General features: G+C 45.3%; 1 protein-coding gene across 2 annotated transcripts; it reads right to left on the reverse strand.

Moving 5' to 3' along the window:
- Positions 1 to 3,842: 3,842 nt before the first annotated feature.
- On the reverse strand, positions 3,843 to 14,776 carry Mis18a (MIS18 kinetochore protein A). Of its 2 annotated transcripts, XR_006148546.1 has the most exons (6): positions 14,386 to 14,776; positions 13,200 to 13,266; positions 8,854 to 8,976; positions 7,151 to 7,247; positions 5,558 to 6,220; positions 3,843 to 4,099 (listed from the first exon to the last, which is right to left on the reverse strand). XR_006148546.1 is itself a non-coding variant. In XM_042687294.1 (5 exons), exons 1-5 carry the CDS (start codon positions 14,774 to 14,776, stop codon positions 6,140 to 6,142), a joined length of 759 nt encoding a protein of 252 aa, XP_042543228.1. In that variant the 3' UTR covers positions 4,601 to 6,139. The 2 variants fall into 2 exon arrangements, 1 of the variants encoding a protein (XP_042543228.1); XM_042687294.1 differs by lacking the exon at positions 3,843 to 4,099 and having other exon boundaries at positions 4,601 to 6,220.
- Positions 14,777 to 15,059: the final 283 nt, after the last annotated feature.

Here is a 15,059-nt window from a genome sequence, read left to right on the forward strand (position 1 = left end):
TGCGCCCTCTTGTGGTGGTTCAAGGAGAAAGCAATGGATCAGGTTGGAAGTGAGTTACCTGCTGTCCCCAGGCTCAGAGGGAGGTGCTGAAGACGCCCGTGGTACTGGGGTGATTGAGAATGGTACCCCCAAAGGACCATCTTGTTTTAAAAAGCTTGGCAGCCCATGTAGCATGTTGGAGTGTGGTGGAGACCAATTTAGGTCTCCTGGAAGCAGTTCCCATGTGGCAAACAGCCCAAGACTTTCGTTGCTGTTTCAGTGGTACTGCACCTTGAACTCAGGGCCTCATGCTTGCTAGGCAGGTGCTCCTAAGCTATACCTCCTGCCCACCACCTTAATTTTTTTGAGATATAGTCTCAGTCTCATATCTTTTGCCCAGGGCCAGCGTGAGACAGCAATCCTCCTATGTCTCCCTAGTAGCTGAGATCACAAGGTACAAACCACCACACCCAGCTTGTGGAGACAGTGTCTCATTAAACTTTTTGCCTGGGCTAGCCTTGAACCATGATCCTCTGGATGAGTTAGGATTAAAGACAAGCCCCCAGAGGGCCTACCAACAGCCTGTGCTTCTGATGAGCAATGCCAAGCCATGCTCCTCCCGAGAGCTGCCAGGGCCTAAAGGGAAGACCTCACCACCCATGGAATGGCCCAGAGCAGCACCATGTGGGTATCTTCTCTGGGGACCAGGGATCTCCGGACAGCAGCCCTATCACCCCTCTACCTTTCTACCCCAAACTCTAAAAGCCTGGCTTCTGCAAACCCAGAGCCTCTTCTGGGGTCACAAAGTCACCTCACGGTCTCTCACCACCACCTTCTTTCGGTGGACATCGGCCTGTGCCCGGTGGATTGCACTTCTGCAAAAGCCACGCCTTCCAGTGCTGCCCGCCTATCACAGCGGGATGCCCGAGGCCATCTACTTCCACCTGGCCTCCTGTGAGCTGTCTGCACTGGCCTAGGATGCCCGGTCTGTGAGCTGTCTGCACTGGCCTAGGATGCCCGGTCTGTGAGCTCTGTCTGCACTGGCCTAGGATGCCCAGTCTGCTGCGCTTCTCTCCCCACGGCCATTTCACACCTTGTTTCTTTCTGGTGGAGGAGTGGCTTTTCCACCAGCCCCCAAACCCCAAGAAGTCATTGTATTGCGATAGAAAAGGGAAATTTAATACCAAGTATTTTTAACTGGGTGTGGGAGGAGGAAGATGGAGTCTGATGTGACAGTAGAATGATCACAGGTGGGTAATGACATATGTAAATGCGTTCATTTGGTAATTTCCTATTTACACCATTAACATTTCACGCTAACCCCACATCACCACTGCATTTGGGGGAGAGTTTCTTTTTTATTCTTATATGTCAATTCTGAAATATTAAAAGCAATTAAGAACATTTTGCTATCACCATTTTTCACAGCTTTGTATTTTTTCCAGACTCATTTACCATAACTGACCTCTCCCAAAGTACGGCAGAAACACGGCTCTCCACAGTTAAAAGCCACTAGTAATTGCTTCCATCCAGCAGGGAAGCAGGTCCCCACATCCTCTACATTCTCTACAGGAACAGTTCCCACAAATCTAGACTACCAAGCCAAAGCACTAAGGCAAGAATGAGGAAATAGAGATGGCTTCTAGCTGGGAAATCAGCAAGGACTTCCTGGAGGAAATGATAGGGACACAGAAGCTTGAAGGGAAGTGAACTGCATGGGGAAAAGGGCGGGTGTGAGGCAGAGCATGACCAATGACATCATGGCAGGGGCAGAGCCATGCCAACCCACGGAGCTCGAAACAAGGCCAAAAGCAGGAGCCAGAGAAACAGGAAAGGCCAGCAGAAGTGCAGCATGGTAGAACTACAGCATGGTACACAGGAGAGCACCTGGGCCAGCCAGGTCCCACCAATGCCCAGGGATGACTGGTTGCTTGGGGTTTCACGAAACTTTTCAAATGCACCCAAGGTAGAGGTAACAAACGCATTAAACCCATTTGATACCATCTAGGGGTCTTGGGTCCATCTTGGGTCCTTTCTGTCCTCTACCAAATAATTATGAGGTAGGAAAAGTGGTAGCAGAGGCAAAGTTTATTTAGAGGGACTGAGGAAAACCTCCTAGCTACTGGCCGGGAGATACAAGCCCTCAGCTAGAAGCCAGGGCTTGGTGACCTTATGCTATATGAGGTCTTTTCCTCCTGCTTCCTGTGATGGGAGGGGAGGAGGAGGAGGGGGAGGAGGTTGCAGACTTCTCTCCAATGTTGGTGGCTCACACCTGTAATCCTAGCTACTCCAGAGGCTGAGATCTGAGGATCGAAGTTGGAAGGATCACAGATCTGAGGAAATTTATCTCCCATTTGGAGCTGTGGCTCAAGTGGTAGAGCACTAAGCACTAGCCTTGAGCAAAAAGAGCTCAGACAGCATCTAGGCTGAAGCTTAGACCTGGACAAGAATAAAATACAGACTTCCGAGGGCGAGAGGAGTCGTCTTGGTAATTGTTGCCCCATGTAGCACTCAGGGGGACTCAGGGGGTCTCCTTTTCGCATCACTTTTGGGTGAGTCGCAGCTGTTCCGGATCTGTTTGGGTCACTGTCTCCACTGTAGTTGCTGTGGGGAAGAAGGGGCCTTGCTTCCTGCAAGGCTTGATTCCCCAGAGTCTTCAGGAAGGGCCATGTCTCCCTCTTTCCCTTTGTCTCCCCCTTGCATTCACAAGTAATCAACAAAGATAACATGTGGCCATACCATCTGTTTGCTATATTATTACTTTACTAAGATAGAAACCCCCGGAAATTCAACCTCTGTATTCCATCATATCAGAATCATGAGCAGAATCACATCATATCACAATCAGAACCAGGTCCAGTGGTTCATGCCTATAATCCACAATACTCAGAAGATAGCACTAGAAAGATCCGTACGTGTCCCGCCTAGACAAAACTTTAGTAAGACCATCTCCAAGAACAAGCCAGGTGTGTTGAGATTACACATGGGAAGCACTGGTAGGATGATTTTGGCCCAAGGCCAGCTTGAGCAAAAGCAGACCGTATCTGGAAAGTAGAACACCTGGCTAGCAAGTGCAGGACCACCTTAGGAATCCTTGTATCCTTCAAGAGAAGATGGAGTGGGAAACCAATAAGCTAAAGCTGCAGTCACACATGGATCATTGGTATGCTCATAAATAGGACAGCAGTTCAGCGGCACCTGGGCCACAGCAAGTGCCTTTGTCACCAGGAGCAGACCTGAGCAGGCCCACAGAGGAGCCGGAGTGGACGGAGGCTGAGGATGTGAGCAACGAGGGGTACAAAGGTGGCCGCCATCTCAGTGAACAGCAAATGAGCCCTTCTGTGCCCTCCCCTACCTGGAGTGCGTATGCTAAACCAACCCAGAAAAATGACATGACTCAAAGGAGATGGAGGAGGGCATGTAGGCACTGGAGAGGAGACGCCAGCCGGTACTATGGGCAGAGCTAGAAAGAGGCAGGGAGGAGAGGCAAAGCATCTCAAGACAAAGGCCATGGATGAACTCACCAAAAATGGCACAGGAGCTTCATTTTATGGGGTGAGGGAGTGTGTGGAGCTCACAAACTTCTAAATCCTTCTAGACATCCAGACTGCTAATGTTGCAGGACACAGTGGCTCACACCTGTAATCCTAACTACTGAGGATCACAGTTCGAAGCCAGCCAAGGCAGAAAAATTCCAGTGAAACTCTTTATTTCCAATAAATTGCTTTAGAAAGCCAGAAGAGGCCCTGTGGGCTCAAGTGGTAGAGCACTAGCCTTGAGCACAGAGAGGCTCAGGGACAGCACCCAGGCCCTGCATTCAAGCCCCAGAATTGGGAGAAAAAAAATGTTAAGAAGACTGCTAATGCTTTACTGACAACAGCTTCCCTAAATGTTTTTCCTAGAAACTAAAACCCAAGAGGTTGTAACTAAAATAATCATAATGATCAGTCAGAACGTGTCTGCATTAGATCCAATAGTTCAAGTACGGTGACGAACGGGCAAGCGCTGCCCATTTTGCTTCTGCTCCCTGAAAGTCTCACAGTGTTCCATCTGACTTACAGCATTACACGAAGACATCACTGAAGTCATCTCTTTTCTTCTAAATTCAAAGCCAAATAATCTGGAGGTTAGAAATAAACAAATGTGCTGAAAACAATGACCTCAGAACCGGAGGGACCCCAGCACCTACTAATTTCTCACCAAGGCCAATGCAAGCTGCCAACGGCTCACCCACAGCTCCTGCATACCTCAGAGGTGTGTTCCCCCTTGATGAGTAAACTAAAATTGCTAAAGAAACCCCTAAACCGTGAATTTTGTGCCAGTTGCTAGAATTTGGATCTGAAATGTCCCCCAAAGGCTCACAAGTTAAAGGCCTGGTCCTGAGTGGTGCTCTGGAAGGTGGTAGGAACCTAAAGGGAGTTCTGCCTAGCGAGCAGTCTTCAGATCACCACAATGCGCTAAGGGAGCGAAGGAATCTGGTCTCTTCTTCTCCTTGGCACCTGGACACAGAGGCCTTGGTGGGCCACACGCACCCGGCACCATGCGCTGCCTCTTCACAGGCCCCAACCGGTGCCGGCTGAAACCTCCATACACTGAACCACGGAAGTGTTTCTCTGCACAAACTGATTATTTCAGGTATTTATTTCAGTAACAAAATGCTGGCATTCCATATTCGCACATTTAAGCAAGTTTATAAATATAGGGATCTGATCTTAGCTCATCCTTAAAACTCAGGTTGTGAAAGATGCCAGGTTAAGGAATTCCTTGTCCAAAATGCTTAAAACTTTGTTGGGGTTTAGGATCTGAATTTTTTTCTCCCTTTTTGGGGCATTTCGGATTTGGGGTTTTCATAGTAGGGATGGTCAACTTCTAATGATTCAGAACTAACACACTAAGGAAAGACCTTAAGTGAAAGCAATTATATACAGGATAATCTCAAAGTTCCATACAAAAACGTATTTCAAAATGTTAATAGCAAATATCTTTCAGTGAGAAGGCTAGAATTTTTTCTTTTTCTCATTTCCTTCATGGTCATATGCTTACTGGGAAAGGAACTATATCCACTGTGGTTTAGCATGTCCCCTTTTACTTGGGCATTCTTTTACTTTCTTTTCAGTGGTAGGCTGGCTAGATTGAATCAGAAAGTTGAATCTGTCATTTTTTTTCTGTGGTCCCTTCCTGTCCTGATTTCATTGTCCTTGATGCAAGGAATACAGCCAAGGAAACAAGAGGCTCAAATGGTTGGCCCCTCCATGTTACATGGCTAATAAAAGTTACCCCTGTTTCTGCTCCCAGAGACTTTCCTTGAAAACACTAGGAGAGAAGCTCTGCTCAGAACTCCTTTGATGACGTTCCCACTGTATGCTAGGAGGCACTGTCCTAGCTTCAACCATTAGAACGCCCCTCACTTGACCGGAACTACAGGGACCATGTGGGACAAACATGGTAGGCCTAGGCACTGACCCAGATGCCCACAGACCTCTCTGGCTTGAAAATGCTTGAATGGGATAGGACTCCTTGATGCCGCTCCCACGCTACAAGGAGACAAGGAGAGACTCTGAAAATGCCGTTCACACACCTGTTGCTCCTGCAGCATTGCTGGCAAAGCCACAGGGCAGGCTCCACATCAGCTTCTGTTGCTTCTCCCTGGAGAGGTGGGAAGACCCTTGAGGCAGATGGCTGCAGGAGGATCTCTTGCTCTTGTGCAAGTCTTCAAATAGTTCTGACACATAATTGAACTGACCAGCTTTTCCAGAGCATGGTAAGCACTCGTTTCAAAGACAGAACCACATAGTAAGCAGCGAAAATGTTTAAGATCTTCTTACAATCCAGTATCAAATATTGTCCAAAGTATTAAAAGTGACATTTTTTTAAGTCAAAAATAGTGAATTTTAACATAGAGAACAAGATAGTTCGGAAAGTCATCCCAGCCTCTTATCAAAACAAAAACTCCTAAATTCCGACTCTAGCAAGTATTATAAAATGGCTTTAAAATGTAAATGAGTGACAATTCCTCTTTAGCATAAAATGTAACTGCAGAAATAATTTTACAACTCTTCTCATTTAAGAAGGGCCAAAAAACAAAAAAAGGAGGGAGGGAGGGAGAGAGAAAAGAGAGAGAGAGAGAGAGAAGTGGGTGAGGCAGGATGGGAGGAAGAGCTCATCTGTTAGAACTGGTAAAGGCCAGCTTTGACTCCACCTCCCACAGCTTCCTTTGCAAGGCTACCAAGACATCTTCCATCTAGTGGGCAAGAAAGAATATAAAGAAACACAAATGTGATTAAAAGTATACATGGCCAAGTAAATAAAATATGTTATATTTTGAATATAATACATTACACAGCAGCTGTGCAGTATTTAACAAAACTTTAAGGAGTAACTCTGTTAACAGTAGTTTTCAGGCTACAACCCACAGTTACATAAACACCACTATCCTATCTTACCCATCTGCTGATAATGCTAACACTCCGCAACAATGCTGCTTAAACCAAGCAACCAAACGAATACTAGTTTCAAAGCTAAGTTTCTAGTTGACTGTTTTAAAAGGACTGCTTTGATTTTGGCATGCAATGTCTTTGTTATTTTGTTGATGCAGCTTTGGCTTCAGTCATAGATTGTCCTCCCCCTCAAAGAAAACAACGTTTAGTAAGAAGTGAAATAAGGGGGCTGGGAAGGTGGCTCAGTGGTAGAGTGCTTGCCTTGCATGCATGAGGCCCTGGGTTCGATTCCTCAGCACCACATAAGCAAAAAGAAAAAAGCTGGAAGTGGCGCTGTGGCTCAAGTGGTAGAGTGCTAGCCTTGAGCTGAAGAGCTGAGGGACAGTGCCCAGGCCCAGAGTTCAGGCCCCACAACTGGACCCCAAAAAAAAAAAATAAAAGAAGTGAAATAAGGGCTGGGAAGGTGGCTCAGTGGTAGTGTTTGCCTTGCATGCAGGAGGCCCTGGGTTCGATTCCTTGGCACCACATAAGCAGAAAAAGCCAGAAGTGGCACTGTGGCTCAAGTGGTAGAGTGCTAGCCTTGAGCTGAAGAGCTCAGGGACAGTGCCCAGGCCCCACGACTAACCAAAAAAAAAAAAAAGAAGTGAAGATCAGAGACACATGAGCCATTATGTGGAAGACCCTGTGTTCACTAACAGGAAGTAAATATACATAGAAAATCCAAAGAAAATTACCTGCTTTAGAGACTTTTCTATTTCAACTCTGCTTTCAAGATTAAAAAGCTCTTTATCTTCTGGGACCATTTGCTTTTCAGAGGACCCTAAAGTATAACTGAAGTACAAGGCAGATTAAAATAGGAGATGGGAACAAATACTAAGCAAGTACCAAGCTCTATTATGCCACATACTAGCACCAAGTTAGGAATGAAGCGGCTACGCTTGGTAATGGCCACCTGCCTAGAAAGCTGTCTGTCCTACACAAAGTCACATCTTTCCTCCAAACCACCTTGTCCAGATTTTGCTATTAATTTTCCATCCATGGGCAAGTATAAAGATCCTGAAGCTACTGCTTCCTCGCTCTAACAAACTTTTCAGCAACGTGGGTTTTCACACGGGGACTTTAGTCATCTGTGATGCCAACTCCTTTCATACCACACACATTCAATGAACAAAGGCCAACTCTTGATTATCTCCAACACTTATCATCACGTTATGCAACTTTATGGTGGCCACCATGACTATCTAAAATACTTGTACTTAATCTAAACCAGTCTATTCATATATGAAAACCCAAAGAGATCTCTCTTCAGATATACCTCCACACTTTACAACAATGAACAGTACTTGTTCCACCGTTCTTCTGTGTAAGAGAACTATAAAATTTTAATTAAATCTGTGTAGTTTTCACAAAATCATAGCAAAACTGCAATTCTCAAGGAATATCATGAAAAATTCAAGTCATGGTGAAAGTATTTAAAGCACAAGCACCTTTGTAAAAGGCCAATGGAGTAGAAGGCTATTAAAATCTTTATCCGATGTCTGTCTTTATGTCTTTGTTTGCAATTTCCCAACACTGATTTTCTTAGAAATCTCAGGAGAATGAAGTATATTTCCTTGCATTTTGCCAAAACAAATGATGAACAAAAAAAGGGAGATTGAGGAAGTAGGAACCAGCTAGAGTTTGAATTTAGTTTTCCCAATATGAAAGGGACTCCTGTCCTAACCCATTATGAAGTTCTTATGCTTCCTAGTATTCTCAGAGGCTAATAACTGGGAATAGGAGAGGGTGGTAAACGTAGATTGACCCACACAATTACTTTATAAAAACCTTCTGTATGTGGTGGCGTATGTCTTCAGGATTGTGAGGCCAACTTGAGTTACATGAGACTATCTCAAAAAGCAAAACAATAAAAACAACAAAATCTTACTTAACCACATTTTATTTTTTAAAACAACTGGATAAGCTAGACACTGGTTGGTCACACCTGTAGTCCTTGCTACTTATGAGGCTAAGATGAGGATCATGGTATGAAGCCAGCCCAGGCAGGAAAGTCCATGATTCTTATCTCCAATAAACTACTCAGAAAAAATTAGAAGTAGCACTGTGGCTCAAGTGGTAGAGTGCTAGCATTGGGTCAAAGAAGCTCAGGGACAGTGCTGCCCAGGCCCTGAGTTCAAGCCCAAGACCAGCACATACATACACAGTAACGACTAGATATATTTTTACTCCAAAACAATTTCTTCTATAATTTAGTGTCTGAGTTTCCCAGTAGTAAGTAAATCAAGTCAAAAATAAACAAAAACAACTCCACTGGCTTTACTTTTTTTTGCAATTGAAATATGTATTAATAGTTCAGTTGTTTTCATGCCTATGTCCCCACAAAACTGAACTTTCTGGGAAATCTGTTATGAGGTAGTCATTTATGTATGGAACCTACCTTTCAATGGCTTCAACACTGAGACAAAACAAGCCCCTCTTGTAATCTAGGTTCTTGGGAGTGCATCTGTATATGTAGCCAAGGTTGAGGGAGCAGCCGGTACAGTACAGAGTCTCCAGAATGCTATCATAAGGAAATGAAATGCCATCACTTTAGGTGACCAAGTAGCAATTTGTTATTATATTTTTTTAATAAAACAGAAAACTACCACAACAAAAACTTGGGTAAAGTCCATAAGCCTCTCAACTCTCAAGTTCTAATGTATGTTATTCTGGCCATAGTTAAATTATATATATGAAGGAGAAAAGAAGGGTAAAATGCTAAAATGCTTACAACAAAAATACAAAGACAGCTGGGTGTCGGTGTCTCACACTTGTAATCCTAACTACTCAGGAGGCTGAGATCTGAGGATCAAAACCAGCCTGGGCAAGAAAGTCCATGAGATTCTTATCTCCAATAAACCACCAGAAAAACGCAAGTGGTGCTGTGGCTCAAGTGCTAGAGCTGAAGAGCTCAAAGACAGCACCCATGACCAGAAAAAAATACAGACAGTCATCTCCAGACCACACTGTCTTGGGCATCTTATGACAGAAGGGCAGGGTGACAAGAAGAAAGAATAATGAAGTGGCATTTTCTATTTGGTATTAAGGAAAAGTACCTAAAATTTGAAAATAAGACATAAAGACAAGTCCTTTTGATGTCATTAACAACCAACCAAAGGTCATTAACACTCTAGGGCAGAGGCAGACAAGTTTTGACTACAATAAACCAGAGAATAAATAAACGTTCTAGGCTTTTAGGCCATCTAGTGTCTATTGTAAGTATTAGCTTTGCCATTGCAGTGCAGAAGCAATCACAAAGCACAACTGAATAACCCATATTCACTAAAGTTAGAGGGTGGCTGGTAGAAAGGAAAAGAAGTCAAAAATAACTGCAGCCAGGTGCTGGTGGCTCACGCCTATAATCCTACCTACTCAGGAGGCTGAGATCTGTGGATCATGGCTCAAAGCCAGAGTAGGCAGGAAAATCCATGAGACTCTTATCTCCAATTAACCACCAGAAAACTGGAAGTAGCATTGTGGCTCAAGTGGTAGAGCACCAGCCTTGAGCTGAAGAGCTCAGGGACAGCACCCAGGCCGAGTTCAAGCCCGATGACCAACCAAAAAATAAATAAATAACTGTGGTCCAGGAGAGATATGAATATTTCTGGTGAAAGAAAGGCTAATCCAAAGGTTCATTTTATTGTCCTCCAGACGTTAACTAGATTTGCCATATAGGCCAGTGTCCTCGGAGCTGGCTCTGCCATGTTCTGCTTCTTATAAACTGGTGATCTGTTCATTCTGTAATATTAGAATCCTTTTTCTTAAACAAAATTGTATTTTGACACAAATACTTTTCTATCAGTTACTGATATGTCCTACACAGATGATTCACAAGGTTTTGCTTAATGAGTCATCCATCATTTCTCTTCACAAATGTTCCTTTATTCTAGATCCTTCTCAAGTTGCACACGCTCATTTTCTTTTTATTAGCATATATTAACTGTACAAAGGTTTCATTGTAATGTGTCCATACACACGTATACTTTGATGAGTTCACCCTATTACTGCTCCTTACCAGCCCCCCCTCTAGACAATTTTAATGGGTTTCATTGTTCTCTTTTCAAATATGCACAGGAAATGGCTCAATCATATTCACCTCGCCTCTCTTTAACTCTCTTCTTTCACCCCAACTAGCTGATTCCAGGTCCCATTCCAAACTGGTCAAGTTCCGCACATTTGAATACACTCTCCCTCCACGCATACACAATGTCTTCTTTAAACCTGTCTTGGAATGCACACTCTCCCATAGCCTTGAATTGGTCCATCCAAATTTACCATTCTATAAACACTTAAAATTACAGTCCCAACATGTATCAAGTTGATGGCTACTAGATATTTAGTTATAGTATTAATTATAGTAGTAAAATTTCACAGTAGTGAAAAGATTATTGAAAAGTATATTAACCTTGCTATGAGAACAACTTGCCATCACTAAATACCTGTTCCTTTGGTCAAACAAGAGACCCATCTTACAGATTACATTACTGAAAGACGTTGTGACATATACAATACAGACCAAAATGGATCACCAGTGGGGCAAGCTGTAAGTTTTCACTGCTGATATAATCAATTAGGTAAAAAATATGCCAATGATTTTATATTAAACTTCTATAGGATTTTCTTAAACTTCTACATAAAAAAAAGTATCTCAGCAAATCCCAAATAGAGAAACCCACTTATATTATGAACAGTGAATAGACAAACTTCCATGCAACATTACCCCACACACAATTAAGATTGTGACTGAGTGCTGGTGACTCATGCCTATAATCCTATCTATTTAGGAGACTGAAATCTGAGAATCACAGTTCAAAACCAGCCCAACTGGGAATGTGGCTTAGTGATAGAGTACTCGCCTGCCATGCATGAGGCCCTGAGTTCAATTCCTCAGTACCACATTAAAAGGAGAGGGAAAAGGCCAGAAGTGGACCTGTGACTCAATTGGTATAGTGCTAGCCTGGAATAAAAGAAGCCCAGGGACAGTGCCCAGGTCTTAAGTTCAAGCCCTAGGTCAAAACAAAACAAAACAGCACAAGCAGACAAATCTGAGGCACTCATCTCCAACAGAAAGTCAGAAGTAGAGGTGTGGCTCAAGTGGCAGAGTACCAGTTTTGAGTAGAAAAGCCAAGCAAAAGCACAATGTTCTGAGTTCAAGCCTTCCACCGAATGAAAGAGTCAATTTCCTTTGCAAGCCTACCAATACAGATTATAAAAAAGAACTAAGCTAGGGGCTGGGAAGGTGGCTCAGTGGTACAGTGCTTGCCTGTACAGTGCTTACCACTTTTTTTGAGAAAAAGCTCAAAGTGGTGCTGTGGCTCAAGTGGTAGAGCGTTAGCCTTGAGCTGAAGAGCTGAGGAACAGCACCCAGGCCCAGAGTTCAAGATCCACGACCAACAAAAAAAAAACAACTAAGTTTAGGGCCAGCTGTGGTGCTTCAATTATAAGTTCAGCTACAGGAAGACACAGGAAGGAGGACTAAAAACATGAAGCCTGCCGAGTGCCAGTGGCTCAAACCTATAATCCTAGCTCCTCGGGAGACTGAGATCTGAGGATCATGGTTCAAAGCCAGCCCGGGCAGGAAAATGGGACTCTTATCTCCAACAAACTACAAAAAACCAGAAGTGGTGCTGTGGCTCAAGTGGTAGAGTACTAGACTTGAGCTTAAGAGCTCAGGGATAGCACCCAGGCCCAGAGTTCAAACCCCACAACCAACAATAAATAAATAAATAAATAATCCAAGCACAGGTGGTACACAGACACAGGAAATGAAGTGAAACAGAGAGAAATGCCCACTTCAAAGGTAGGAAGGAGACATGCAAATACTGTCCTAGCTTAGCACTAATTCCTTAATACTTAGCAAAACCCTCACATCCCCAACCTTGTTCATTCACAAAATAAGAAATGTTTTAAGGCTGAGTTTGAGCTTTCCAAATTTCAATCACTTCCATGTTGACAGCACAATTTCTGTCACAGCTACTTATCACCTCTGCCACATTAAAATTACAATTACCAATTTTCACTTATGTATGCACCACCTAAAGTTATTTCTTCTACCCTAGTAAGATGTATTTTTGTATCTGGGGCATCAATTATCTAAGACAAAGCATCCAGGCTGGGAAGGTAGCTCAGTGGTAGAATGCTTGCCTTGCATGCATGAGGCCCTGGGTTCGATTCCTCAGCACCACATAAGCAAAAAAAAGCCAGAAATGGCACTGTGGCTCAAGTGGTAGAGCACTAGCTCAGGGACAGGGACAGCACCCAGGACCAGAGTTCAGGTCTCACTACCGACAAAAAAAAAAAAGAGCATCTCATTTGGTCTTACTGAGGATGCTCCCTGCAGGCTGATAAGTGTCAGGACTCCTGAGAATTTCACAGGCCAGGGTTGGTGGCCCTAGAGGCTGCCCTGACTGACTTATCCAATAGGCTGTGTATGTAATTATTTTCTATGTGTGCCATGACACAAGAAAGCTGGGTAGCACCTTTTGACTCTGAAATCCTAAAATAATGAATATTTTCTTCTGTTTTCAATTTTCTTCAGCACCAGGTCCAAAGCCCCCAAAAGGAAGCATCAGAATATGCCTTTAGTAGTTTAGGAACCTCTATTTCACTATCTAAAAGGGGCTACCACCAGTGAAGAACTGATATATTTAAATGAGTGACTTTACACTGATGTGACTGCCATGAAAGACTGATCCCATGTAATCTGGCTGGGAATGGTAACATAACATTCCTTACTCCACTTACCAACCATCTTCATCTTTGCGTTTGGATAATTTCTGTTCCTTATCCACAGAAACATTACAGGAAACACCTAGAAAGTAAGGGACAACATTGTATTAACCTGATCTGATATAATACACATGCAAACATTTAGAAAAGTTGGGGGGGGAGGGGTTGGAGTGCTGTGCTGATCCTGGGCAGAGCCTGGACACTGTCCCTGAGCCTCTCTGTGCTCAAGGCTAGCACTCTTACCACTTGAGCCACAGCACCACTTCTGGTTTTTTTCTGCTTTTATGGTACCAAGGAATCGAACCCAGGGATTCATGCACACTAGGCAAGCACTCTACTAGGAAGCCCCTGGAAAAGCCTGAATACAACCTTTACTTTAAAAGTTAAGAGAGTTAGAAAAAAATGAGTTCTGCCACTACAGAGGGGTCACATGCCTAGAATCATAGCTACTCAGAAGGCTGAGACCTGAGAGTCCCTTTTTGCTAAAATCTATCTGATCCCCAATAAATCAGCAAAAAGCCAGAAGTGGAGGTGTAGCTCCAGTGGTAGAGCACCAGCAGAAATCAAGATAAACTGACTTGTTGAATTGAAACTCCTTTATACAACTAGTCAAAGATTAACTTTTTAATTACATAAATTTAAAAAAAAAAAAGAGCCTAGAGAGAACCAGGCCCTAAGTTCAAGCCTGACCTGCCACTCCACTCCTTAAAAAAAAAAAGCCCAAGATAACTCTATGGTTGTTATAAGGACATCAGTTAATGAAGCCACTAAGATGGGATAAATCAATCTTTGCTTTTCCATATTTTTATTATCTGTAAGTAGGTGTTCACAGGAAGTTCAGTCTGAGCACAATGCATCTTGATCAAGCTTGTCACCCGTTTATTAATAAACAGCCTGCTACTTAATGTCCGGGGGATGCAATGCGTCCTGGCCAGGCTACACCCCAAATACGTGGTCCCTCGTTCCTTATGCTGATTTAAATGATGCTTTCGGGGATGGGATTCCCCCCCCCTCCCCGCGCCCTCTCCTGTTTCCTGACTCTGGCCGCCCCCTCCCCTTTCCCCCCCGCCCCTGCTCCCCACACCCCCCCCCCCGCTCCCCACCCCCCCTCCGCTCCCCACACACCCCCCCCCCCGCTCCCCACACACCCCCCCCCGCTCCCCACCCCCCCTCCGCACACCCCGGCCCCGCCGGGACTGACAGCGCAGCAGGATGCAGTTGGTGTCTTCCTGGCAGGTCACCCAGCTCAGCGAGTCGCCGAGCGGCCGCCGGCACCCGGAGCACAGGAACACCAGCGGGGTCTCCTCCTCCTCGGGCCCCGGGCCCCGGGCCCCCGTCTCCTCCGCCGCCGCCGCCTCCTCCGCGGCCTCCGCGGCCTCCGTGCGCGACGCCTTCTCCGCGCCCGCCTCCGACTCGTCCCCGCCGGAGGAGTTCCACATGCTCGTCCACTTCTGCAGCAGCTGGTGGCGCCTCGAGTCTTCGGACAGCCGCCTGCCCAGCAGCGAGGGCTCGCTCCACTTGCCCTGGCGGTCACACACGCAGGAAGAAGACGAACTGCCTTCGCAACAACCGGGAGACCAGGCGCCCGCCATTACCTACAAATCTCCCGCGCTCCACAGCTGCCGGGCACAAAAAACCTCCTGCGCGTGCGCGGAGGCGGAGCCAGGGAGGCTGCCGGGGCGGGGTTTAAGTCTTAGGGGCGGGACAAAGGGTCTGGGGGCGGGGCCTGGGAACTGAGACGGCATCTAGTGCGCATGCTCACCGCCGGGGAGGCTGTAGGCGGGGCGGGGGCGGGGACAGGAGTGGGGAGGTGGGGGAAGACGCGGTGCGGGGTGGTCACTGCGCCTGCGTCAGTCTTTCCATCGGAGGGCAATA

The sequence above is a fragment of the Dipodomys spectabilis genome, unplaced genomic scaffold, assembly GCF_019054845.1.
Source record: "Dipodomys spectabilis isolate Male_0828 unplaced genomic scaffold, ASM1905484v1 ptg000107l, whole genome shotgun sequence".
Taxonomy (NCBI): domain Eukaryota; kingdom Metazoa; phylum Chordata; class Mammalia; order Rodentia; family Heteromyidae; genus Dipodomys; species Dipodomys spectabilis.

Excerpts from the sequence above, each read along its gene's own strand:
- Mis18a (XM_042687294.1), bottom strand. The coding sequence starts at position 14,776 with ATGGCGGGCGCCTGGTCTCCCGGTTGTTGCGAAGGCAGTTCGTCTTCT. Across the intron at positions 8,977-13,199 it reads CGCAAAGATGAAGATGGTTG|CATTCTGGAGACTCTGTACT; the intron begins GTAAGTGGAGTA and ends TCCTTATGATAG. Across the intron at positions 6,221-7,150 it reads TAGAAAAGTCTCTAAAGCAG|ATGGAAGATGTCTTGGTAGC; the intron begins GTAATTTTCTTT and ends CTTGCCCACTAG.